The sequence below is a fragment of the Marmota marmota genome, unplaced genomic scaffold (assembly GCF_001458135.2).
Source record: "Marmota marmota marmota unplaced genomic scaffold, marMar, whole genome shotgun sequence".
Lineage (NCBI taxonomy): Eukaryota > Metazoa > Chordata > Mammalia > Rodentia > Sciuridae > Marmota > Marmota marmota.
This window is the reverse complement of record NW_026000136.1, coordinates 5,630,492-5,655,847: the sequence shown is the minus strand read 5'-3', so window position 1 is coordinate 5,655,847 and position 25,356 is coordinate 5,630,492. Positions and strand designations below refer to the sequence as shown.

At 47.9% G+C, this 25,356-nt stretch overlaps 3 protein-coding genes across 9 annotated transcripts in view; 1 reads left to right on the top strand and 2 right to left on the bottom strand.

Moving 5' to 3' along the window:
• Positions 1–7,043, bottom strand: part of Mad1l1 (mitotic arrest deficient 1 like 1) — a 352,396-nt gene extending 345,353 nt beyond the window's left edge. For 4 of the 6 annotated variants that reach the window (XM_015502048.2, XM_048785331.1, XM_048785332.1 and 1 more), the window contains exons 1-3: positions 6,951–7,043; positions 4,045–4,207; positions 487–627 (exon numbers count right to left, since the gene is read on the bottom strand). In XM_015502048.2, the coding sequence (XP_015357534.1) occupies positions 487–627; positions 4,045–4,194 (291 nt within the window). In that variant the 5' untranslated portion in view covers positions 4,195–4,207; positions 6,951–7,043. Of the gene's footprint in view, positions 1–486; positions 628–4,044; positions 4,208–6,010; positions 6,106–6,950 lie in introns of all 6 variants that reach the window. The other 2 variants (XM_015502049.2, XM_015502050.2) reach the window with 2 other exon arrangements.
• Positions 7,044–8,136: 1,093 nt separating this feature from the next.
• Positions 8,137–13,493, bottom strand: Mrm2 (mitochondrial rRNA methyltransferase 2). The gene is made up of 3 exons (XM_015502047.2): positions 13,427–13,493; positions 11,211–11,500; positions 8,137–9,196 (listed from the first exon to the last, which is right to left on the bottom strand). The coding sequence occupies exons 1-3, from the start codon at positions 13,459–13,461 to the stop codon at positions 8,754–8,756; spliced, it is 768 nt and encodes a 255-aa protein (XP_015357533.1). The 5' UTR covers positions 13,462–13,493; the 3' UTR covers positions 8,137–8,753.
• Nudt1 (nudix hydrolase 1) lies at positions 13,479–25,171 on the top strand. 2 transcript variants are annotated; one of them, XM_015502044.2, is made up of 4 exons: positions 13,479–13,525; positions 15,729–15,894; positions 24,057–24,202; positions 24,901–25,171. In XM_015502044.2, the coding sequence occupies exons 2-4, from the start codon at positions 15,743–15,745 to the stop codon at positions 25,071–25,073; spliced, it is 471 nt and encodes a 156-aa protein (XP_015357530.1). In that variant the 5' UTR covers positions 13,479–13,525; positions 15,729–15,742; the 3' UTR covers positions 25,074–25,171. The 2 variants fall into 2 exon arrangements, with proteins under 2 accessions (XP_015357530.1, XP_015357531.1); XM_015502045.2 differs by lacking the exon at positions 13,479–13,525 and adding an exon at positions 13,700–13,907.
• The last annotated feature ends 185 nt before the right edge of the window (positions 25,172–25,356 follow it).

Sequence of the window (25,356 nt, the reverse complement as noted above, 5' to 3'; positions counted from 1 at the left end):
TCCTGGAGTTGCAAGGCTGCACTTGCCTGCTGTCCTGGGAAGCCAAGAGCAAGCACAGCAGCGAGAGTAGGGCACTTTCCTGAGGCCCTACAAACACCCTGGTGAGACAATTCATGCAACTCAGTAATGTTCTAAGCCTGTCACCCCTGCACCACTTGGTAGATCTGCCAGATCTGCATTCCAATTTCTCCAGAGAAAAGAGGAAACCAAGACACCCAGCAGATTTGTTGGCACTGTGGCCTCACTGAGCAGTAAACACAGCCAGAGAATCCCCACTTTGTGGCTGTCCCCATATCAAGTCACCCTTCTCCAGCACAGCTAACATGGACCCACCATAGGTATCCTCAGAGGAACAACCTGGCAATCCCCATGCAGAGTGCCTCAGTTTGCCCTGGCTGGTTCCTGACTTCTTACAGCCTGGTAAGCATGCACCCAGCCTATTGTCCCCAGAGGCTGACTGGACAAACCCTGCCCACCTGGACCCACCTCGTAGTTCCTGGCGCTGGTATTGGCTGCCCGCTCCAGCTCCACTTGAGCCCTCTTGTGACTCAGCTCCATCTGCATCTTCTCCCGCTCCACCTGGATGAGGTAGGACTTCGAACGGATCTGCTCTGCTCTTTCCTCCAACTGAGAAGGTCGTACCCAAAGAGAAAGAAAATCCTCAGCAGCCACGTCAAACAAGGCAAGTTGCTCAGCTCAACGCACCCCAAGTGCCACTCCAGCAAGGTCTTGGTCCCCAGGTGGGAAGTGGGTGAGAGGCAACAAGCAAGGAAAGATTAAGAGAATCAGAAGGAGACGCATTTTAAGATGACAGTGGGTGAGCTTGTTCTAGGAAAGGAGGTGTGTTCATTTTCTATAGCTGTATAATAAACTGCCACAAACTTGACATCTAAAAACACCACTCATTAACAGGCGGTGGGCTCTGCAGATCAGAAGTGCAGACATGTGGCTGGGTTCTCTGATCAAAGTTTCTTAAGACTAAAATTAAGGCAGTTGGCAGGAACCCCTGGCTAGCCCACCAGTGAAAGACAAGATCCACTTCTCAGCTGGCTGTCAGTACCTGGAAGCTGCTCACCCCCCTCACCACATGCCCTACTCCCTCCCCTGCTGAGTCCAACTCTTCTGACTCTAACATCTGGACTCAATCTTTTTAAGGGGCTCATGTGATTAGATCAGAAACCCAGGGAACCTCCCCAACTTAAAGTCCACTGATTGATTGGCAACGTTAATTAGATCTTCAAAATCCCACTGCAACAACACCAAGTTAGCATTCAATTGAGTAACCAGAAGGTTAGAGTCTACGATGGGGCCAGAATTTGGGGGCTACTTTAGAAGTAGGCCCACAAGAGATAAGTACTTGCAGGTGATTCAAGCCTCAAAGGGTCCCAGAGGACACGCCAACAGTCTCTCATAGTCACTGTTTTCACTGGGACCAAAGCCTTGCTGCCTGGTACCTCCCAAACACTTAACCTACACAGACCCTTGAGCTGAATCAGAATCACTTCTAGACACATTCTCAGGAAGCTCACATACACATTAAAGTCTGTAAACCACTGGGCTAGCATGGTCTCCTATGGGGGCAATCTTGCCCCAGGGGACACTTAGCACTGTCTGGAGACACTTCTGATTGTTACAGAATGGCAATAGTAGTGCTGCTGCCCACCGATACACAAGGGCAGAAGCCCAGGATTGTTGCTAAACATCTGACAGTGCCCAGGAAAGTTCTGCCAAAAAAAAAAAAAAGTGCCCAGCCCCATGCCAACAGTGCCCACAGGGTGAGGGCCCTAGCTAAAGCAATGCTCCTCCCCTGGCCCTCCCACCTGGGTTCTTTCTTTATTCTTATTACATTTCACCTCATTGTAACTCTGACCTGTTGATATTTGGAGGTTCCTAAACCCATTCTTCATACTCACTAGCCTTCTCATTCTTAACTCTGTCTCAGAAAGTCAGAACCTCTCCATCTACAGGGATGTCACCACACAGGGACCAAGGGCACCATACTTGCCCGCCGGCTATGTGTCAAGAACAACTTAAAACTTTCCTTTGTGTTTAAACAACACTGAGGTTTTTTAATACACTCCCAACTAAACACTCCCAACTAAAACAAGGGCTAAAAAGAGGAGCAGGCATCTGGCAGACAGGACACCCCATCCATTTTTGCCTCCAAATTCCCCAGATTGTCCTCAGGTCCCTCACCTACAACTCAGGGAGCCTTGAAAGGAAGAAAAAGAAACATGACTGGCATCCAGGGCAGGACATGACCAGAGTCAGGTCCCAGACAGGTCTGTAATCATGATTCCTACCCACCTTACTTGGGTACAGACTGATCACTGATCGCTACCTGAGGAAGTCTGTAACAGTAAACAATGGGGACCTCCAAGGTCCAATTCTGATTAAAGAATCCCATGATTTTCCTTTTTTTTTTTTTTTTTGGTGATGCTGGGGATTGAACCCAGGACCTTGAGCATGCGAGGCAAGCATTTTACCAATTGAGCTATATCCCCAGCTCCCATGGATTTTTTTTTTTTTTTTTTAATCAGGGATTACTGAACTCAGAGGCACTCAGGCATTGAGCCACATCTCCAGCCCTATTTTGTATTTTATTTAGAGACAGGATCTCATTGAGTTGCTAAGCGCCTCGCCATCGTGAAGCTGGCTTTGAACTCACAGTCCTCCTATCTCAGCCTCCTGAGCCACTGGGATTACAGGCGTGCGCCTCGATATCTGGCACACATTTTCCCATGGATTTTGACAAGCTAAATTTCCCAGACATTTGCATCAATAACATTATGCCACTTTTTAAAATCATAGCATTTTTTAAGACCAAAGTTACCAATTTATTTTGCCAGAAATCAAAGATAATAACCACCTATTAACACTGCCTCTTCATAACAGTGGTGGTACACACCTATAATCCCAGTGACTCGGGAGGTTGAGATAAGANAACTCATTTAGTTCTTACAACATCTTTTAAAAAAAAGCGGGGGGGGGGGGGGGCTCTGGAGGGGGCTAGATGTGCTCAGTGAGAGAGTGCCCCCTGAGTTCAATTCCCAGGTTACAAAAAACATTTTTTTTTTTTTTTTTACCACAAAAAGTATAATAGGTCTAATCTCAGAATAATGACCCAAGAAAGGGCAGTGTGCAACTTAGTGCTCTAACTAACAGTAATTCCATCACTGAATAAACCACACAAACACCATCCTTTTTGCCAATCAGTACATGAGCCTTACCTGGTTCAGTTGACACGGGTCACAGAATCCAGAGCACATGCAGGGTGGACAAGAGAAAGATAGACACAAGCAGGGAAGACCGAGAGGAGGATGGTACAGCAATGGTGCAGTCACAGGGCTCAGGCAAGGCCAAGACACCACTTCTTTCCTTGGGGGCCCAGACGTCCCAGCCCAGAATAGGACTAAGCCCATGACTCTCTAGGGCCTGAAGTCCTTCAGGAGACCTGAACCCTTTGCAACTGTATCCATAGTAAGCATTCGCAAGAACTTGGAATGGAGTGAAATATAACTGCAATCAGAGAAAACTGCAAAAATCACAGGATCTGCAAATTGACCCCTATAGGCTAAAACAGAATATCCAGTCCCTCCGCTTATTGCCCTGGCTTTCTCACTAGGCTGACTAGGCGACCAGGTGCCTGTGTTTACAATACAGCCTCTCTATGTTACATCTTCAAGGGGACAGTATGCTCATAATTCTGGCACCCATGCTCCTACGCAGTTGGGTTTTGTCCTCAATTAAATGAACAGACTGGCTTTTTAGCATCCATGAATACATCAGTATGAACCCATGGCTATGCACCATGTCCACTCTTGGGGTGCTTACGAGGCAGGCCTTTAACCAAGACAGTTCAGGGCAGGTCCTGGTCTCCAACTAGCACCCCAAATGATAAATGCCCAGGATGAGATCTGGAAGACCACAACTGGCCTCTAAGTCTACCTAATACTCACCTGCCTCAATTGTGTAGAACTTGAACAGGCCCCACCTGAGCCCAGGTGTCTTTAACAGAGACCCCACCCAGCACATGCCCCTCACCTGCATGCTCTGCTGGTACTGCATCTGCAAAGAACCTGGGGCAGAGGTGGACACATCCAGGCCGGATCCTCCCTCCACTCGCTGAGAAATGAAGTTGTTCAGAGATCTCAGGGTAGACAAGACAGTGGTGTTCTCCCCCAGGTCTTCCATGGTCACTTTCCTTCTGGGAGAACAAAAAAAGTCAGAGTCAGCCTTTCCACAGACCATCAGATGCCACCATCAGCGACGCTTTTGGACAGCCCTAATGCCATCTCAGAGCCCATAACCACTTTATTCAAAGGAAACAGAGAGTTCACTCCACCAATTTACCAAGAGGAAATGAGGCATAAAAGAATGCCAATACCAGGCTCAGTAGCCATACCTGTAATCCCAATGACTCAGGAGGTTGAGATTGAAGAATCACAAGTCTGAGGCCAGCCTCAGCAATTTAGTAAGATCCTGTCTCAAAATAAAAAGAGCTGGGGATATAGCTCAGTAGCAAAGTGCTCGCCTCGCATGCACAAGCCCATGAGTTCAATGCCCAGAACTGGGGGAGAAAAAACGGTCACCAAGTCACTATTTGAGTACTGGCCAACAAAACAAATGGACAGCCAGCTCTCTAGAGAAGATGCTCAGCAGCCCAGCAGCCTCTGGGAAATCAGAAACAAAGCATGCAACAGCATGATAAAGGCAATGGTGGGCACAGGAACACAAGTGTGATTTCACATTAACAGCAATAGCAGTAAGCGCCATCACTCCCTCCAACCAAGTCCCAGAGAGGAGGCATCCCACATGTACCCAAATGGTAGATTGTGCAACTGTCAACTCACATTTGACCAGCACTCTGCTTATACATAAAAAAACAACAGCTCAATCTTCAAAACAAGTAGGTGTATTCAGTCTTCTTAGAAATTTTACAGATGATGAAACCGAAGCTTCGAAAAGGTACAGAACAAGACTGGGGTTGGGGTTGTAGCTTAGTGGTAGAGCGCCTACTTACCATGTGTGAGGCCCTAGGTTCGATCCTCAGCACCACATAAAAATAAATAAATAGAATAAAACTATTGTGGAAAAAAATTATTTAAAAAAAGGTACAGAACGGCTGGGTGCGGTGGCACACACCTGTAATCCCAGAGGCTGGGGAAGCTGAGGCAGGAACATCACAAGTTCAAAGCCAGCCTCTGCAACTTAGCAAGCCCTAAGCAACTTAGCAAGACCTTGTCTCAAAATAAAAAATAAAAAGGGCTGGTGAAGTGGCTCAGTGGTAATGAGCCCCAGTACCAAAAAAAAAAAAAAAAAAGGTACAGAAGAGATCAGAAGCTGGGTCTGATTAGTCTGAAGGTAGCATGCATTCCACAAGCTCATGTGTAAAAGAACTGCTTCCTCAACACCTGTGCTTACTACATGTCATGACAGCTGCCACCAGCCAAAAGGTGTGGAACATCCCACGTACATTTATGGCCAAGAGGCTTGAACTCCCCCCACAGGCACATACTATTTCTCCCCTTAGGAAGGGGCAGTGCTTGTTCATTTCCCTTTGGTATCAGAATGAAAATACACACAAACCCCTTTAAAAACATTTTTTTTTTGAGTGGGTGCTCATAATCTTAGCTACTTAGGAGACTGAGGAAGGAGGATCTCAAGTTTGAGGCCAGCCTGGACAACAAAGCAAGACCCTGTCTCCAGAAGAAAAAAAAATAATAACAATAACTTAGTTTGTCTCCGACAAAGTTTCTGACTTAAAAGGACCTTGAGAATGGAGTCAGTCTGCGCTTTCAGTGCTGTGAGCCTGGTAAACCCAGGCAGGAAACAGAGCTCTACCCTTCAAGCCCAAATCCATTTTCCAAGTTCAGACCAGAGCCACACTTTCCATCCTCTTCTCCAAACACCATCCCCTGAGAACTGAACCATTAATATACTAAAATGAAATGAACACTGTATTTTCAACTTCCTGGAACCAGGCTGCTCCATCCACACCCATACACACCTGAGGCTCAAACCGTCCAGCCACCTGAAGGTGGAACCCCCAACACCTCTGGACAGCCCCTGATATGGGAGTCAGGAGCATACTCCCCTTCCAGCCTCAAAAGAGAAATGGCAGAGAAAATTTAAATAAGTGACCAAGATCCAGGCATAGTGGTGCAAGCCTGTAATCCCAATCACTTGGAGGACTGCAAATGCAGAGGCCAGCCTAGGCAACTTAACAAGACCCTCAGCAATTTAGTGAAACCCTATCTCAAAAAATGAAAATGGCTGGGGATGTAGATTAGTGGTAAAGCGCCCCTAGGTTCAATCTCCAATATCAAAAAATAAAACTCAAAGTAAGAAGTGTCCAAGACAACTCACTGCCCCGATCCCCTGGTGAATCCTGCCTTCTCTAAACACACACTATCCCCGTCACTACCCCAAACAGCTGGACTCTGGGCACGCGGTGCCTCCAGAAGCAGCAACAAGATGCCTGCTCGGCCAATGCAGACAGCGGAGCGGCTCAGGGGGACAGCAGCCACCACTTCTCCCCACGCGCTGGCTCTAGCTCCCTAGGGGCCTCTTGCCAATGGATGCTCAGAGGAGCCACAGCTGCGACTTGACTGGCCCAGGTCACTAAGAGCGGCTAGGGGGCGAGTGCAGGCGGGGGTCTCCCAGGCAAAGCGCTTACAGACCGCGTCATGACAGGGGAAGGGACAGGTGGCGAGGGTAGACCAGGGGTCTCCAGAACAGGGCTACGCGCAGACCCCAACAGAACGACGGACCCTGCTAGGACAGCAGGGGCTGCGCCCCAATCTCTAGCGGTGCGAAAGGGACGTGGGGTCTCCAGACCGCCGGGACGTAGGGGGCGGCGCAGCCCCGGGCCAGGGCCCTCTCCGCCGCGCCGCCCAGCCCCCGGGATCCTGAGCCCGCCACCCCGCGCCTAGCCCTCCACCGCTCACCTCAGTCGCCTGCTCGCGCTTGCCGCCGCTGCTCGGATCTCCCTCCGCTCCGCCCGCGCCCACTTATCGCGAGATATGAGCCGGCGCTCTCGCGAGACCGACTAGAGGCCCGCCGTAAAGAACCGAGTCTGCGCGCCTCACACCCTGGGGCTCCGTGTCCCCACCCGGAGCCGCCCAACCCGAGAAGCCAGAGCAGAATGGGACTCCGCACCTTCCGGCCGCCCGGCCACCCCACCGAACACGCTTGCACTACGGCCACCGACTCGCGCCGTAATGTTCTGAATAGCAGCGCCCACAGTGGCTTCTTAGGGACAAACTTATTTGCATTCTTGACTCTTCCCCAAATCTTGCTTGTACAGTTTGGTTTAATTAAAATACGTTCTTTTCTTCTTCTCCGGGACCACTGGCAACACATAGTATTTATGCTGCTCCCCAGAGCTCTGTCCTCCCCATCAGAGTGCACAGCACTGGCCTGAGCCGGTACAGACAGCTGGGGAGGCTTTCAAAGGAGGGAAAATCCGATGGAGTATGGTGACATTTCCACCTTTGAAGATGTGTTTCTGAATTCTCCCCTCCTCCCTCCAGCCCCTGTTTGGAAGGTGCTGCTCCATCGGTCTGCACTTATGTTTCCTTCCTCAGAGGACAGATGATCCAGTCTGTGTGTCCCGGAAGGAAATGGATAGGAGGGAAATGCAGTGGGGGTATGCGGGAGTTTCTAGGGATTTTACCTGACCACAATTAAAAATAAAATGGAGAGTAAAAATACTTGATCAGCAGCCCCCTTCAGGGGGCTGGAAGAAGACCTAGCACTCATTCGCTCCAGGGCACCCAGTCTTTCCACAGGCCTTTGGCATTACATTAGTGTTAATCTATAGACACATCCTCAGGGACCCTCCCCTTTGCGAAATGGCTTGAAAGAAATCAGTCGAGTTTTGAAAAACAAAAGCAAAACTTAAGTCATGGAAATTCCTTAAAATAATGCAATCTATATTCTCTCATAAAGCTACATGGAGGGCTGGGGTTGTGGCTCAGTGAGGCATTGGGTTTGATCCTCAGCACCACATAAAAATATTGTGTTCGAAAAAAAAAAAATATTATGTTCACCTAAAACTACAAAATAAATATTAAAAAAAAAAAAAAACTGCATGGAGTTCCTAGAAAAATAAGGCTAAATGAACGCATCACATCATTGCTGGCTTTGCAATTTATAGTCTTGAGAGCCTGCTACATTACAGCAATACATACTTCTAGCACAAACCAAAGCACACCCACTCCGTGCATAAATCCATACCAAATGTCTCTCCTAATTGCTCTGGGAGTTCTCACTGTTTTAAGATTGAACGTATTTCCAGATTATTCACCAGAAAGATGGAAATTAATCCCCAGATGGAAATTTCAGATTTTTCTACTTTATACTATATAGCCAAAATAACAACTGGGAAACAATGTATTGTGTTCCGAAAGCAGTAAAGGAACACCTGTTTCTTTGTACTAGGCTAAGAGTCTATAAGCTGAGAAAGTTCTACTTGCTCTGTCTCAGCAAGTCATTTTTATCCTCCCATCTCTTTACATCCTTCAGTCTCCACATCTTTCTCCTGATAACTTTCTCTGCAAAAATCATGATATAGAAACCTGGTTTTAATCATTTTTCATGGCCCTTAAATATAGTATGTCATCTCTGTTTGGTTTAAATCAAAGACCTTCATGGTCACAGCAAAGCTCCCAGCCACTCCTCAGGAAAGCACTCAGGCCACATCCACAGTTTAAAAAGACCCAGCATCCATTTAAGAATGGCAGGACCTCTCATGGCTTCACAGAGCCCTTCCTTCTACGGTACTGTGTGGCCAAGAGGTACACCTCTGATGATTCTTTCCTGCTGGCCATGGGTTTCACAGTTCTTGTGTTCTGGAATTCCTCTGTCAATCTCTTCTGAAACTGCTGGCTTAGACTTCCAGCCCAGGTCTTACAAAGCAGTGTTCCCCCTGGGTGCAGGACAACTGAAGCCATGTCCAGAAGTGACAGGCACATGCCGATAAGCCTGTCATGATCAAGTTCCTGGATCCCAGTGGCATTGGGTGCCATGTCGCTCAGAATCACATCTGCCCTCCCCCCAGGAAGCAGTTCTAGGATCCTCTGCAAGGTTTTCGGGTCAGTCACATCAGCAGAGCACAGAAAAGTTGCTCCTTCCAGGGGAGTTATGTGAAGAAGATCCACCCCAAGCACAAAGCCAACAGGAGAGCTGGAATCTATGGAAGGAACAGTAGATATGTTATTTACATCCTAAATCTTTCCATAGAAACACAAAATAAAGACACTAGGACCAAGGAAAAGAATAGATGTGCATATGTGGTCAGGAGCCCTCCCACTATGCAAACAGCCTATGGAGACACACAGAGGGCAGAGGGCAGTGGGCAGTCCTTCACTTGGCAGCTGAGGAAGTTGAAGGCCAGTCATCCTTAGTCACGGGCACAGCTGGGGCCACAGCCAGGACTTCTCTTCCTGCTTTTGGAATGTTGCCTCAAATTCACTCTCTGTGAAAGGATTCTCCTTAGTGGTGGGGTTTTATTTTGTTTTCTTTTGTTTTTTGGTACTGAGGACTTAAGTCAGGGGCACTTTACCAGTGAGCTACATCCCAGCCCTTTCTTTCTGATTTTTTATTTTGAAACAGGGTCTCTATAATTTGCTTAGGGCCTCTCTAAATTGTTGACAGTGACCTTCAACTTGTGATCCTCCCATCTCAGCCTCCTGAGCCTCTAGGATTACAGGTGTGCACCACCGTGCCTGACTTCCTTGGTGGTCTTTTTGATAAAAGAAAAGATTCTGATACACCAGTACATAAAGTGCCTCTGGATTAAAATCAATAAATCCATCTACAACTTAAGCCATTTGCTTTCAATGTAGAAACCACTGGAAACAAGCCAGAGTTGGGAAAAATGAACAGATTTCAAATGAGACACAAAAATTGACACAAAAATTGACCATATTTGAGGAATACTACTTGTAAAACAAAACAAAAAAAAAGGTTTTATAAAACAAAAAAGATAGCGGCCTCACCTAACCTGAAACAAGACTTCCTGCCTACTCCTGTTCTCAGCCTCCACCTCCTCCTCCCATGCTGTCCCCATATACAAAGACCCCCGCTCCACATGTCTGTTCCTCATCCCTGTGGCACTGCAGAGGATCTCAGCTCTGTTGCTAAGTGTTGATAAATTAAGGGTATAGTCACAGATTTTCAAGTTTACTCTGCTTAATAAAACTCAGAACAGGGAGGATATGCATTTTATTTCTAGATAAAATTAGAATTTTGAAGACTACCTCACTTTTTAAAAGTGAAAACCCTATTTTCAGCCCAGGAAAGTGGGACACCTCACATCTCAGTTGACATTCTTGACCTTTCTTTCCTTTATCATGCACATGTGTTATAGCCTTAGGAAGTTTCCACAGAAAGTAAACAGCTTTGGTTGCAATTTTGCAACAATGAGAAGGAAAGCTCAGGTCACCCTTGCATTCTTTGCCCTGTCACTTCTTCCTACAAGTTAAACTGAGCCATTTTCATCCTTCTGGAAAGCCATCAGGGGAATAGAAATCACTAAAATCAGTTATTAGGAGGTCCCAACATTACATTTTAAAGTTGTATGGGTGACTGTTTTATCTCTTTCCTAACATAGAAACTGTCAAAGAAATCTTTGTCAAAAACCCTAAAATTTAAAAGAAAAACGCTGAGTCCTCAGGTTGACCCAAAGTGGAGAATCCAGAGCCTTGGCCACGAAGCCTTTCTTGAGGCCCTAGAGGGTCCCCCCTGGGACCTCCATGAAACCCTCAGGCTGCAGGAACAGGACTTAGAAACCTCTGGGGTTGATTCAGCTGTACTGCCATGGAAAGATGTCAGTATATCATTAGTGGAAAAAAAAACTCCATTAAGACTCAAACTAGCAAGAAAAACATGGCATAATTTCTCAAAATGTAAGAAAGTAGTTATGTAGGCATGTATACAAAAACAAACTCCAGAAGGCTGTACACCAATATGTTGTACACCCAACTGATATAATTTGTGGTGATTTTCATTATACCTTTCCACTTTGTCTTTCACTTTGAAAAGGTCAGTATTCTGATTTTACAATTACCACTACTAATCAATCCACTCAGAAGTATGTGCCTTCAGGAAATAGCTCAACTGCTGTGTCCACAGCAGGAAACAACTCACTTTCTTTCCCTCAGACTTGTGATCAGAAAGTGCTAACAGGAGCGTGGGGGTCCCACCTCTGCCTGTGGCATTGACGCTGTGCACTGCCACCTGACTCCAGGCCCCAGGAGCTGCCCCGCAGTCCAACACACGGAGGCCAGGCCACAGAATCCGATGCCTCTCATTCATCTCCAGAAGCTTGAAGGCACTTCGACACCGGTAACTCTCCACCTTCGCAGCCTTCACAAAGGGGTCCTTTAAATGCCGACTCAGCCATAGGTGCTCAGCACCTGTCCGGCCCTTGTAGTAACACCCTGCAGTGTGGAAGCCCTGACGCTGGAGGGAAGCACACGCCAGCTTCAAGCACCTAATTGGAAAAAAAGGAGGAAGAACAATGGCATCAGATGGATCAGCAGGTCACGGGTGCAGAGGGGGGCCCTGGCTCAATTCACTCCTTTTCAGAGTGGACGCACTAAGGCCCAAGAGGAGAGGTGACTTGACAAGCCCACACAGCCAAAGAGGTGTCATCAGCTGAATTGCATTTCCCCAAACCCATGTTTCTCAAGACCTCAGAACATGACTATAGTTGGAGATGAGATTTGTAAGAACATAATCCACCCCGTGAGATCACTGGGGTGGATCCTAATCCTATCTGACTGGTGTCTTTATGAGATTAGGATACAGACATGCACAAAGAGCGAACCACATCTGTAAGCCAAGGAGGCAGCCTCAAGAGAAATCTTCCTTCCCACACCTTGATCTCAGGCTTCCAGCCTCCAGGATGTGATAAATAAGTGGCTGTGCTTAAGCCACCTGGTCTGCATACTAAATTACAACAGCTGAGCAAACTTTCCTGGGGAAGTGTTTTGTTCTTTTTATTCACAGCAGGGATTAAACCCAGAGTTGCTTAACCACTGAGACATATCCCCAGCCCTGATTTTTTTTTTTATTATTTTTGTTAATTTGATACAGGGTTATCACCAAGTTGCTTAGCGCCTCACTATGTTGAGGAAGCTGGCTCTGAACTTGCAATTCTCCCTGCCTCAGCTTCCCAAACTGCTGGGATTACAAGTGTGTATCATCGTACCCAGGCAGTTAGTGTTCTCCCCCAAAGATTTTCTCAAAAGAAAAATAAACACAATGATAATCACCTCCTTTCTGACAACCCAAACTTTTCCAGTACTGGTTAACAATATTGATAATAATAATGAAAATTATTCTTTTCTTGTCTGGCCCAAATTTTCACAGTGCTCTGCAAAAAACTGCAAGAAAACCCCATGAGGACAGGTTCCTGCCTGTCACCTCTAGCACAAGTCAGGCCTGCACATTTCTTAAGACTGAACCCAAACTGTGTGGATGACTAAAGGATAATTTCCAAGATTCTTTCAACAACTTACACTCTTTTACTATTTTCAAATATTTTTTAGTTGTAGATGGACAATACCTTTATTTTATTTGTTTTTATTTTTATGTGGTACCAGGAATTGAACCCACTGCCTCATGCATGCTAGGCTAGTGCTCTACCACTGAGCCACAACCCCGACCCCAAAAAGTTATGCTTTTAACACATAAAAAGTAGCTTGGCATAACAGGAGCTATATATAACTCCCCCTTGCTTAACTCTCAAAACATTCTTAATATTCATTACTTCCATTTCTTTTTTACTGTTCTATTCATTTCTCTGATGGAAAAAGAGGTTTTATTATTCTCACAGCTCTGAGGCCAGAGCTCCTTCAACACCAAGGTGTGCTGACAAGATTTGAGGACAGGACTGGGGAATAAAGAATCCTGGCTTCAAATGGCTTAGGGGATCTCGTGGGGAAATGGCACACACATCCAAGGTGCCAGAAATAATTTCAGCACAGAGAAGAGATGGATAGTGGTGTCTCACGGGCCAACGAAGTGAGGTTCCCCCCACAAACCCCGGAGTCAACCTGATTTGGGGAGCTGACCTCTCCAACCCCATCCCATGCGCTGGACTCTAGCTATACAGGCCCCCTTGCTTTTTGGAAGCTCTGTGCCACGTCTTTAGAGGCTGCAGTGGTTTCACCTGCCTCTCCAGCCTCTACCTGCCTCTTCCCAGGTCGGGTACTCTAGTCCGCGCGCTGGGGTTCAGGTCTGCGGAGCCCCAGGCTGGGGTCCATCGCTCGTCCTAGAGACCCGAATGCCGGGCCGGGGGTGGACCAGCTCCCCTTTTCGGATGAGGAAACTGAGGGCTCCCACCTCTCCCGCCTCCCTGCACGCATGCAGCAAGCGCCCCGTAAGCAAAGGCTGAACACTCTTCCCCACTCACCCTGCCATGGGAGTCTGCCTGCCACTTCCGCTCATTACCGGAAATCACTGTCCCACTTCCGGTCCAGGCCCCGCCTTTTCGGTCGGGAACGGCGCGCAGGTAGGATTGGCTTACAAGGAATAGAAGCGGGAGAAACCTGGGGAGGCGGCAGCCGGGAGCACCGGGAAACGAGGAGAGGGGAAGATGAGGAGAACTGGAGTCGGAGAGATGGGCGAGGCCAGGAGAGCGGGGCCTAGGGGAGAACAAGACAGAACACAGGGGCGCTAGAGGAGGGAAATGGGGGTCCTGACGGGGTGAACTGGGCCCAGAGGTCCGGTAGGTATGGGCTGCGGAGAGGACCCGGTGTCCGGAATCCAGTACTCCGCACAGCCTCTGAAAGGGAAGGCTGGGGAACGAGCATTTGCCAAACCTACTTCATGCAAGACTGAGCACTGCGCCGCACGTGCATCTCCTGCAGCCCTGATAACAACCTGATTTACAGGTGACCTCCAACTCCACCTGTGGAGTGCCAGCACCCCAGCCTCTGGCATTAGGGAGCCCCTGCTGACTCCTCAGATCTACTGCTAGGGAGCTGTGGACACACTAGATAGTGACACACTAGATGGTAGATCCAGGTATGGTTAATGGCTCTGCTATTTGACTTTGGATCAAACTTAGCTTTACTGAGCTTGTTTCCACCTCTGAAAATGCAGAATTCAAATCTTAATAGAGTTGTTGGGTCTATTAAGAGGTTTAGTTTTTGAAAATAACTATAATCAGACCTCTGAGGCCTTGGGTTCATCATCAGATGATTCAACCAGTGGACAAAAAAAATATTCAGAAAACATAATTGCATCCCTACTGAATATATACAGACTTATCTTGTCCATAATCCCCTGTATAACATACCATTTACATTGTACTAGGAATTGTAAGTCATCCAGAGATGACATAAAGTATGCAGGAGGATGTGCATAGTTATATGCAAGTATACTGGGGGTTTTTTGTTCTTTTTGAGGGGGTTACTGAGGATTGAACTCAGGCACTTGACAACTGAGCCACATCCCGAGCCCTATTTTTGTATTTTATTTAGAGACAGGGTCTCACTGAGTTGCTTAGCACCTCAATTTGCTGAGGCTGGCTTTGAATTCGCAATCCTCCTGCCTCAGCCTCCTGAGCCGCTGGGATTACAAGCATGCACCACCAGGCCTAGCTAGCAAATATACTGTTTTACCTATGGGGTGAGAGAATGCTTGGATTTTGTTATCTGAAGGGTCCCTAGATCTAATCCCCCACCCATACAGAAATACGGTTGTACATAATCATTGCATAATAAGTGATAGCTGGAATTGCCATCAATTATCATTATCAGAGTTGCTTTAGAAGCCAGGCCTTCGTTCATGCATAGGTCCATGACAGAACGAAGGATACTGGCCTCCTGGGAAGCCCAGCCACAAGCCCACTTCCCTTGCTTGACTGGCCCCACCCATGAACAGCCCCTAGTCCCTTTACTTAGATACTATGACTTCCAAGCTGGTTCTGAATCCAGCTCTGGCCAGGTGTTCCTAGACCAGAATAGGGACAGAGCTGAAGGAAACTTAGTCCCAGTCCTCCTGAATTTCTCCAGGGTCCTGTCTCCCACAGAGGCCCTCTCAGAAACAACAGGTGTTTCCCTGAAACCAAAAACTCCTATTGGAATAGGAAAGGCACTTGTATCTCCCAGTGTCCTCTGGATGCCAGATCTCACCACAACAACACTAAAAGCAGAGTAAGTAGGACATAAACTCCTGTCACAGGAAGGAAGACCAGCCAGGCCACTCCTTTCCAGAGGCCTGCTGCTGCAGAGACTGAAGCCAGGTCCCAGCAATCTAGAAGGAGCCCCTGCTGATGAAAAGGCCAAGGCTGAAGCCTGGCATGAGAGCCCCTGAACAAATGGCATGGTATTGGAGGTGGGGGCTGATCTGCCCTCCTGTGCCTACAGCTTGGGGTTCCTGGAGAAGACCCAGGAGTAAGGACCCAGCCCTTGAAATTTGTTGTCCTCTAGCTAAGAGTGCCAAGTGGGGAAGGGAATATGTGACCTTCCTCTAACCAGCCCTGGTAAGCACAGGGCCTGGCACTGATATCACTGGGTTCTGAGGGCCAGCCCTCTTTCTACCCAGAAAATCATTCATTCAGAGACGGGTTTGCACCTGCTGCCACACTTCTTCTTCCTGCCTCCTAAAGGACATTTCCTTTGCACCTGACCACTGTAGCACACATGCCTTGTCCGCACCCTGTCCACACTCGAGTGAGAGCTGACTCTAGCTTCTTGCCTTCCTCACAGAGCCCCAGTGGACCATGGTGGCCTCCAGGCTCTATACCTTGGTGTTGGTACTGCAGCCGCAGCGCGTTCTTCTGGGCATGAAGAAGCGGGGCTTTGGGGCTGGCCGTTGGAATGGCTTCGGGGGCAAAGTACAAGAAGGAGAGACCATCGAGGATGGGGCCAAGAGGTGAGAAAGTTTCAGGGACAAGAATTCAAGCTGTAGAGCTACACCCCGTCTTCACTGCTGGGAGCTGTGACCTAGAGCAGGTACAACAGTACTGGCCTTTCAGGAGAGTTGGGAAAACTGAGTGAGAAAGTGCGTGGAAGGCATTAGATCCGCTGGTCTGTGTACTGAATGTGTGCACTCTTCTGGGTGATGGCGGCCCTGTTCAGGATGTTTGGATGGAGTTGGACAGTCCTGGCTTCCTCCCATGCGGGCCCAGGGCTCCTCGGCCACTTGTCTTCCTCCTCCTTCAGGGGAGCTGACAGTTGCTTTTATCTAAAACCTTTTGCACACAGTCTCAATCCTATGACCAGCTTCAATGGCAAGGAGTTGAAACCTGGAGTTTGAGCTGCTTGCCCAAGATCACATGGTCCCTAGAAGTCAGTCTCTTTGCTCTTATTCATACAAGACTGATGAAGATAAGAGATCATCAGTGCAAGTGTTGTGAAGCCTTACACACATTTTAGCTCACTTTTTTTTTCTGTTCTAATTAGTTATACATGACAGTAGAATGTATTTCAATTCATTGTACGCAGATGGCGCACAATTTTTTATTTCTCTGGTTGTACATGATATAGAGTCACTTCATTCGTGCAGTAATACATATGCCTAGAGTAATGATGTGCATCTCATTCCACCATCTATCCTACCCCCATAACCTCTCCACTCCCCACATTCCCCTTTGCCCTATACAAAGTTCCTCCATTCTTCCCATGCCCCTCACCCCCCATTATGGATCAGCATCCACTTATCAGAGAAAACATTTGGCCTTTGGATTTTGGGGATTGGCTAACTTCACTTAGCATGATATTCTCCACCTCCATCTATTTACCTGCAAGTACCATAATTTTATTCTCTTTTAATGCTGAGTAATATTCCATTGTGTATATCTACCACAGTTTCTTTATCCATTCATCTATTGAAGGGCATCTAGGTTGCTTCCACAGTTTAGCTTTTGTGAATTGAGCTCCTATAAACATTGATGTGGCTGCATTACTATAGTTTGCTGTTTTTAAGTCCTTTGGGTATAAACCAAGGAGTGAGATAGCTGGGTCAAAGGTGGTTCCATTCCAAGTTTTCTAAGGAATCTCCATACTGCTTTCCAGAGTGGTTGCACCAATTTGCAGTCCCACCACTAATGTATGAGCGTTCCTTTCCCGCCATGTCCTTGCTTAGCTCATGTTCTTGTTCTGAAAATAGCTGGTACCCTTAAGGCCAATGGAGAGAAGAAAATCCCAAATACATATTTGAGGCCTCGGGAGAGGAGAGAGACTGGGATGCTGAAGCCCAGCAACTTTAATTTTGGGTTTCTTTTTGTTATGTTTTGTTTTTTTTTAATTTCAACCCACAGTGAGAAAGGTCTTACACTGCAACACCACATACACACTCAAGTGTATATATTAACTAAGATGATGATACCCATGGACAATTGATCTTTTTTAATCACTAGTGGCAATATACTAATTTGATTTCACAGGGCACAACAGAGTCACAGCCCTCAGTTTGAAGAGGCCTGTATGAGCCATGTGCAGGGATACAACTATAGCCCCAGCCATGTGGGAAGCCAAAGCTGGAGAATTACAAGTTCAAGGCCTGCCTTGGCAACTTAGCAAGACCCTAAGTATCTTAGCAAGACCCTGTTCCAAAATAAACTCTGGGGATGTTGCTCAGTGGTAGAGCACCCGTAGTCCCACCAAAAAAAAAAAAAGTATACCTGCCTAGATCTGGGACCCAAGGCTGCTGCCAAACTGGCACATTCAATGTTATTTTGGCAGTTTCCAGGCTTCTGCAGCCAGGGCAAAGATACCTAAGAATCAATCACTCTGGACCCCTATGCCAGTCATGATGGTGGCCCTCCCTCAGACTGGATTTTGAGGCAGGGAAGGAAGTGAGATGGAACCGGAAGCATGCTATTTCTCCTGTATGTACCTTGCCCCACCCACTGCTGTATCCAGACTAGCCTCCTCACCTGGGCAGGTGTGACAGTCTCCTAACTGGTCTGCTTCCGCCTTTCCTACACTGTGTCCAAATGCAGGTGCGCACACACTCACACATAATAAAACCTTCAAAGGTTCCCAATGCTTTTAAAATCCACCCCCATCCCTGTATCATCCAGGGCCTGGCTTGGCCTCTCGCCCCCACTGTCCCTCAGATCCTCCAGCTGCTGCCCACCCTCCTCACCTGGGAGACCCCTTCTCAGCCTTCACATCTAAGAAGGTGCCTCCTCCCACCCTGCAGTTGTTGATAAACCTCATCCTGTTTTCTTCTCCAGCATCAATCTCTGTAATCATATTTAATTACTCATTTCCCAACTCCTTCCCAGAAGCACCCCATGAAGCCAGGATTAAAGACATTTCAAGGTTGTTGTTTTTTGGGTTTTTTTGGAGGTGGGGGGAGTGTACCAGGGATCCAGCCCTATTTTGTATTTTATTTAGAGACAGTGTCTCACTGAGTTGCTTAGCACCTCACCGTTGCTGAAATTGGCTTTGAACTCACAATCCTCCTGCCTCAGCCTTCCCAGGTTTCCAGGGTGAGTATGTGGTGGTGGGATTTGTTGTTACATATTTGTACATGCACACAATATAATGGTATTAAGTCAAGTTTTTATCTTGTGATGCCAATATAGAAAGTTGCATACTTTCTCTTTCTCAGTAGTGGGAATTGAACCCAGGGCAGTCTACCACTGAGCTATACTCCCAGCCCATTTTATTTGTTTATTTTGAGACAAGGTCTCACTAAGCCACCCTGACTGGCCTCAAACTTGTGGTTCTCCTGCCTCAGCTCCCAAGGAGCTGGGATTACAGGTGTGCACTCTACAGGAAGTTGCAGAGTCTTGAAGAAGGTCCACCTGTTTAATCAACGTATGGATCTAGTAACAGGCCTGGGGTGTGCCCCCCCCCAACACCTTACCCCATCCCCACCTACAAAGGCAACCTTTACTCTCACAGCCACTGACTTGGGCTTGTTCTGAACTACAAGGTACATAGTGGAGGCACCCCCTTTTTTTTTTCTTTTTTGGCAGGGCGGTTACCAGGGATTGAATCCAGGGGCACTCAACTACTGAGCCTCATCCCTAGCCCTTTTTGAGACAGGGTTTTGCTAAGTTGCTTAGGGCCTAAATAGGTTGCTGAGGCTGGCTTTGAACTTGTGATCCTCCTGCCTCAGCCTTCTGAACTACTGGGATTCGCCACATCCAGCTAGAAGGCACCCTATTATTGTCTGGCTTCTTTCCAAACATTATATGTATGTGGGCTGGGAATAGAGCTCAGTTGGTAGAGTGCTTAACTCACATACACAAGGCCCTGGGCTCAATCCCCAACCCCACCAAAAAAAAAAAAAAAAAAAAATTACATGTACGTGGCAGTGTTCGTTCCTTCTCACTGCTGTATGGTATCCCAGCACCTGAAGATACTGCGTCTGCCATTATGCAGGGAGTGCTGCCGTGAACAGCCCCCTTCCTTTGTCCTCCAGTGCCCGCTGGACTCGCTCCTTACCTAGTCAGGAGGAAAACTAGCTGTGGAGCTATAGCAAAGCCAGTTTTCCAAAGAAGTTGCACTAATTAAATTCCCATGTGGTGGGTTGAGTTCGGGTTCCTGAGTCCTCGGCAACACTTGGTATTTCTTTTAGCCATGCTGGCAAACGTGGTGACCTCCTGTTGTGGGTTTAGTTTGCCCTTAACTGTGAGAGATGAAGTTAAGCACCTTTTGAGCATCTGCCACCACTGACATCCTCCAGAGTCTACTCAGGCCTTCTACTCTTCTTTAATTGGGTTGCTTTTTTCTTGATTTTCAGTTCATTATACACTATTTTTTTGGTAGTGTATTAAACCCAGTGTGCTCTACCACTGAACTACATCCCCAGCCCTTTTTTATTTTGAAACAGGGTCTCACTAAGTTCCCTTGCTGGCCTCAAACTTGTAATTCCCCTGCTTCAGCCTCCCAAGTAGCTGGGGTGACAGGTGTGGCCACTACACCCAACTTCATTCTATACTTTGGGTGTCAGTTGTCAGGTGGGTGTGTTGCCAATATCCTCTACTCTGTAGCTTGCTCCTTAATAATTTTTAAAATATTTTTAGTTGTAGATGGACACAATACCTCCATTTTATTTATTTTTATATGGTGCTGAGGATCGAACCCAATGCCTCAACTGTGCAAGACAAGCACTCTACCACTGAGCCATAGCCCCAGCCCTTGATTCTTAATGATATTTTAATAAATAGAGGTTCATCACTTTAATGCAATTCACATATATTCTTTTTTTTAATACTGTTGATACTAGTCTCTAGATTTTTTTAATACTTATTTAGTTGTAGGTGAACAACAGTATCTTTTTTTATTTTTACGTGATGTTGAGGATCAAACCCAGTGCTTCACACATGTGAGGTAAGCACTTTACCACTGAGCTACAACTAGGCCCCATATATTTTCTTTATGGTTAGAATTGTTTATATCCTTTGAGGGAATCTGCCTATCCCAAGCCTAGGAAGACGGTCAGATCTAAGTTTTCTCCTAAAAATTTTAGAAACTTAAGTCTACAATCCATGCAGAATTCAGTTTTTACAAATGATTAGGCAGGGGTTTAAGACTGGGTTTGGGGCTGGGGTTGTATCTCAGTGGTAGAGCGCTTGCCCAGCACGTGTGAGGCATTGGGTTTGATCCTTAGCACCACATTGAATGAATGAATGAATGAATGAATGAATGAATGAATGAATGAATGAAGGTGTTATGTCCATCTGTAGCTTAAAAAAAAAACTGAGGTTTTCCCATAAAGCTCTCTAGACAGCACCTTACTTCCTGGAAAGACCATGTCCCTTGCACTGCCGTTACTTTTGTCACAAGTGAAAGATAATGCAATGTGAAACCACATCAGCTTTCTTTCCACCACATGGAGCCTGGCATAGGGCAGGCCTCCCCTAAGCAGCAGGAAGGTGGGCAGATGTACATGCTTAGCAAAGCTGACTGGATGCCAGCTGGCCCTGTAGTGGGGGACCCAGCCTGCAAGCCCATGGCCATGTTCCTTGGCATCCTGATCCCACTATAAGTGAGTGTCATTGTTCAGACCAACTTACCCTCTAACATGGGTCACTTTCCAGTGTCACTGTGGAGGAAGTTGTCTTAGAATCCTGAGAGGATCATAATAATTTGCACTCTGGGCCTGCCCCAGGAGCTGCACCAGAGCTGCTCTGCCCAGGACTCGCCTGGGCCCAGCTGCCCCAGCACTTTTCCCTAACTTGGCATCCACAGCAGTGTGCAGTGCCTCTGGAGGCAGCGGCTCCTGCAGAGAACATCCTCCCTGCGGCCACAGAATAGGAGTGGTTTCCATGCTTCAGGGACCTCCACTAAGGTGGGGACTAGCCTCAACCTTGGACTAAGGTCAGAGGCTCAGCATCAAGGGGCACACACTGCCCAGTTTAGACCCATCAGCCCTGTGGACCATGTGGTTCCTTAGAGCCCCTGGTTAGCTATGGGCAGTTTCTCTCAGTTTCTCTCTGGGCACCAGCCCAGAAGGCAGTGTGCACAATGCAGTCAAAGGAAGGGACACCATCTGACAGACCCTCATGCCCCATCCCTGCCTGTGGGGTGAGAGGGGCATGCAGGAGAGCAAAGTGCACAGCCCCTCCGACATTCAAATGCATGTGAGAGTCAGGATGCTCTGGAGCCATGCAAGCTGAGACCTGGGCATCTGAATGGAGCTGGCTCCTTGAAAGACTTCTGTGCCTGGCGGCTGCCTCTCCCAAAGATTCTGTGTGCTTCCTGCACACACTGCCTGTCCTATTCCCTCAGGAGTGTCCCAGAGCCAGGAACATGTTCCCCTCTTCACCCGCAGGGGGCAGGCACGAGTACTTATCCATTCTCACAGTGGCAGTCCTGATAGGGAGCCATAAATATCACATCTAGTATCACCCAGGGCCTCCTCTGCCTGGGGGCCATGCAGGCTCTGGGGACTTTGAGTGCCTTGGGCCTCAGGTCTGAGCCCAAGGTGTAGATGAACACAACACAATGCCTTTATTTTTATGTGGTGCTGAGGATCCCGCCTGTGCTAGGCGAGTGCTCTACCGCTGAGCCACAATCCCAGCCCATGAGCCATGTTTTTCTAGTCAGCACCCAATGACACCACCTCAGCAGCCAGGGAACCACTAATGCCAAGTCCTGGGGCCTTCCACCCCCACCTCCCGTACCATAGAGCACACTTTCTGCTCCGTGTTTACGTCTAATTCATTGCTCATCCTGTTCTCCATCTGCCGTCTGCATCACAGACACGAGCAGACTCTTTAGCAAAACTAACAGGGTCGTCTTCATCTGTCTAATTATCTCAGCTTGTGAAATGGAGCTCCAGCTCTGTCACCAGGATTACTGACACTGCATGCACTGCCACAGACTGGGGGAGGATTAACCAAAATCAGTCAAAACATTACATCAGCCGGTGATGCTTTTTAAAGGGAGAACTGGCAGTCTGCTGCCAGAGAGGTGGGTGAGGCCCTATTGCAGTTCCATTACATTTAATTGGGGAGCCGCTGCGCACACACCCCAAGTGAAAACACTCATTTTTTAAAGATCCAGTCCAGTTTTAATTAACCATCTCAATGAATGTGTCAATTTCTGGACTGTGTATATGAATTGGCAGCAAAAGGCAGTATCTTTTCAGGAACAGCAGAGGACCACTTAACCTAATGTGTATGTGTTTGCAAATGAACAGAGTGGGTCCCTGACTGCCTATTACAGATGGCAGTGTATTCCCAGCACAACTTGGAGATCAAAGCTAAGACTTTCTTCCAGCTATAAATGGTCAGACTACTGTTATAGAAACAAAAGTAACTCCAGGGCCGTGGGAAGAAAGGCCTCCACGACAGGAGGGGCCAGTGGAACTCAGCTTTGTATGTCCTAAAGGTCCCAAGCACAGAGCAGGTCTTAGGGAGCGCCTGCTGGAGGGCATGAGCACTGTGTGCACTTGGGTACACGTTGATGGTACAAGGTGTGCAGACCTAGGTGCTCAGCACAGCATTTTCCATAATGACCCAAAGTTGAACTCAAATGTTTACTCTTATGTAACAGCAGCAGTTTAAAAACTAGACAGGCTCCTCTAGGGCAGACTATTACATGCTCCTTGCTTGCTGGGTGGAAAGTGCAAGGTAGACTGCGTGCAGTAACTCTGCTCGGTTCCAGGATATATAGGGAGAGACTCAAGGGAAGTCCCTGAAACAGCAACACAAGTCTTGCTGGGTGTTAGGGTCATGAGTCTTCCATTTCCAGGACTGTGTAGAGTAGACAGGTGGTTTTAAAATACTTTTAAATTAGCAGCAGCACCAGACCCTCAGGGGAAGCATTCAGGTTCTGTCCAGTGGAACAGAGAGACTTGTTCCATGTTAGATGAGCTCCTCACACCTCCAGGCACAGCTGGCTGAGCTGCTGGGAAAGTGTCCTGAGAAGACAATACAAAGGCCCCAGAACGCAAGCCAAGAGATTTGTCCTATAGGATCTTCCCAGAGGAGTTGGCTCCATGGCAGAACTGAAAGTGACAACCCCTCCTTCAGGAGAGACTATCGGCCTATGGTCCTGTGGTCTCAGTAAGGGTGTGAGGCTGGAAGCACATTCTTAGGAGAAGGCCCAGAGCCAAGGGGCTCCTGTGTCCTCATGCCCATGCCAGGGGGTCCAAAGTTCCGACGCAGAAGAGGGAATGGACTGAGTCTGAGGAAAGGGGAAGTGTGGGCCTAGGGGAGGCCAAACTTCTGCCCTGCAATCCACTCATGAGACTCATATCCTGGGTGGTCCTCTGCAGAGGGCTGGCCACACCCTCCCCAGAGCCTCTGAACAAAATTCCAGGGGATTTTCATTGTTGGTTTTTGAGATGGGATATCATCATGTTGCCCAGACTGGTCTGTTAACTCCCAGGCACAAGTGATCCTCTTGCGTCAACTTCCTGAGACTGTGGGACGACAGGCAGGTGCCACAAATCCCAAATTTTTTCAAGTTCAAGTTAATTCCAAGGCTGGGTCAGGTTTGGACTATTAACACCTGATGGCAGCCTCCTGGGGTCTGCAGCCCATGCACCCCACCTCTGGGCTCCCCTTTGGCCTGTGGTCATCGTGCTGTGACGCTCCATCCTCCTCCTGTCTCCTCTGCCTACAGGGAGCTGCAGGAGGAGAGTGGTCTGACAGTGAACACGCTGCACAAGGTGGGCCACATTGAGTTTGAGTTCGTGGGCACCCCCGAGCTGATGGATGTGCACATCTTCTGTACTGACAGTGTGCAGGGGACGCCCCTGGAGAGCGACGGTGAGCCTTGGGGTATCCGCTCCCCACCACAGAAGGAGAGGAAGCACATCCAGTTCCACACAGTTGGCTAGGAGAAAGCGCAGCCAGATGTGGGCCTCAGGCCCGCCCACCGTCCCCATCTCACAGGGAGGCACTGAACAGTCTGTGCCTTAAAACCCTGGCTACTCAGGCACCACAGCTCAGCAGGCTGCAGCTCTGAACCCCTTTTTCCTGATCCATAAAAGAGGAAGAACAGTCATGAGGATTAAGTATAAAAGTAAATTCCTCACACAGCACTGCTGTGCCAGCTGGGGGCGGTGGAGCATGACTTAATCAGCAATTTGGGAGACTGAGGCAGGACGATTGCAAGTTCAAGGACAGCTGGGCAACATAGTGAGAGACTGCCTCAAAATAAAAAGTAAGGGGCTGAGATTGTGACTCAGCGGTAGAGCACTCGCCTTGCACACACAAGACCCTGGGTTCGATACTCAGCACCACATAAAAATAAATAAGTGAAATGAGGATTTGTGTCCAACTACAACTAAAAAATAAATATTTAAAAAAAGAAAAAGTAAGAAGGGCCAGGGACGTGGTCAGCAGTAGAGTGCCCCTGGGTTCAGTTCCCAGCACCACAAAAATAAGTAGTGCAGGTAGCTCCTCACAGGCCAGGCCAGCCCTGCCTTGACACTGGTGCTCTTCCTCTCTGCCCCTCGGTACAGAAATGCGCCCTCAGTGGTTCCAACTGGACCAGATCCCCTTTGGTGACATGTGGCCTGACGACAGGTACTGGTTCCCACTCCTGCTTCAAAAGAAGAAGTTCCAGGGGTACTTCAAGTTCCAGGGTCAGGACACCATCCTGGACTTCTCACTGCGCGAGGTAGAAGAAATCTAGCACCAAGCTGGAGTTGCCAGTTCAGCCACATTCGTGGCACCAACAGTTGGGCTTATTTTTTCTGTTTGGTAAGGAAAATAAAGGGCTTCACCTTTGAATAGTCTTCCCCTGGCCGCAGCTTGGGCCACTTCCACCATGCTAGGCAGAGGAGACAGGGACAAAGGAGGGCCTGGCATCTACCCAGCGTGCAGGCCACAGGCAGGCGAGAACATATTGTTCTCTTACCACCCATTCTACAGTGGGGGACACTGAGGCAGTCACTGCTCTGGGAGGGTAGGCCATT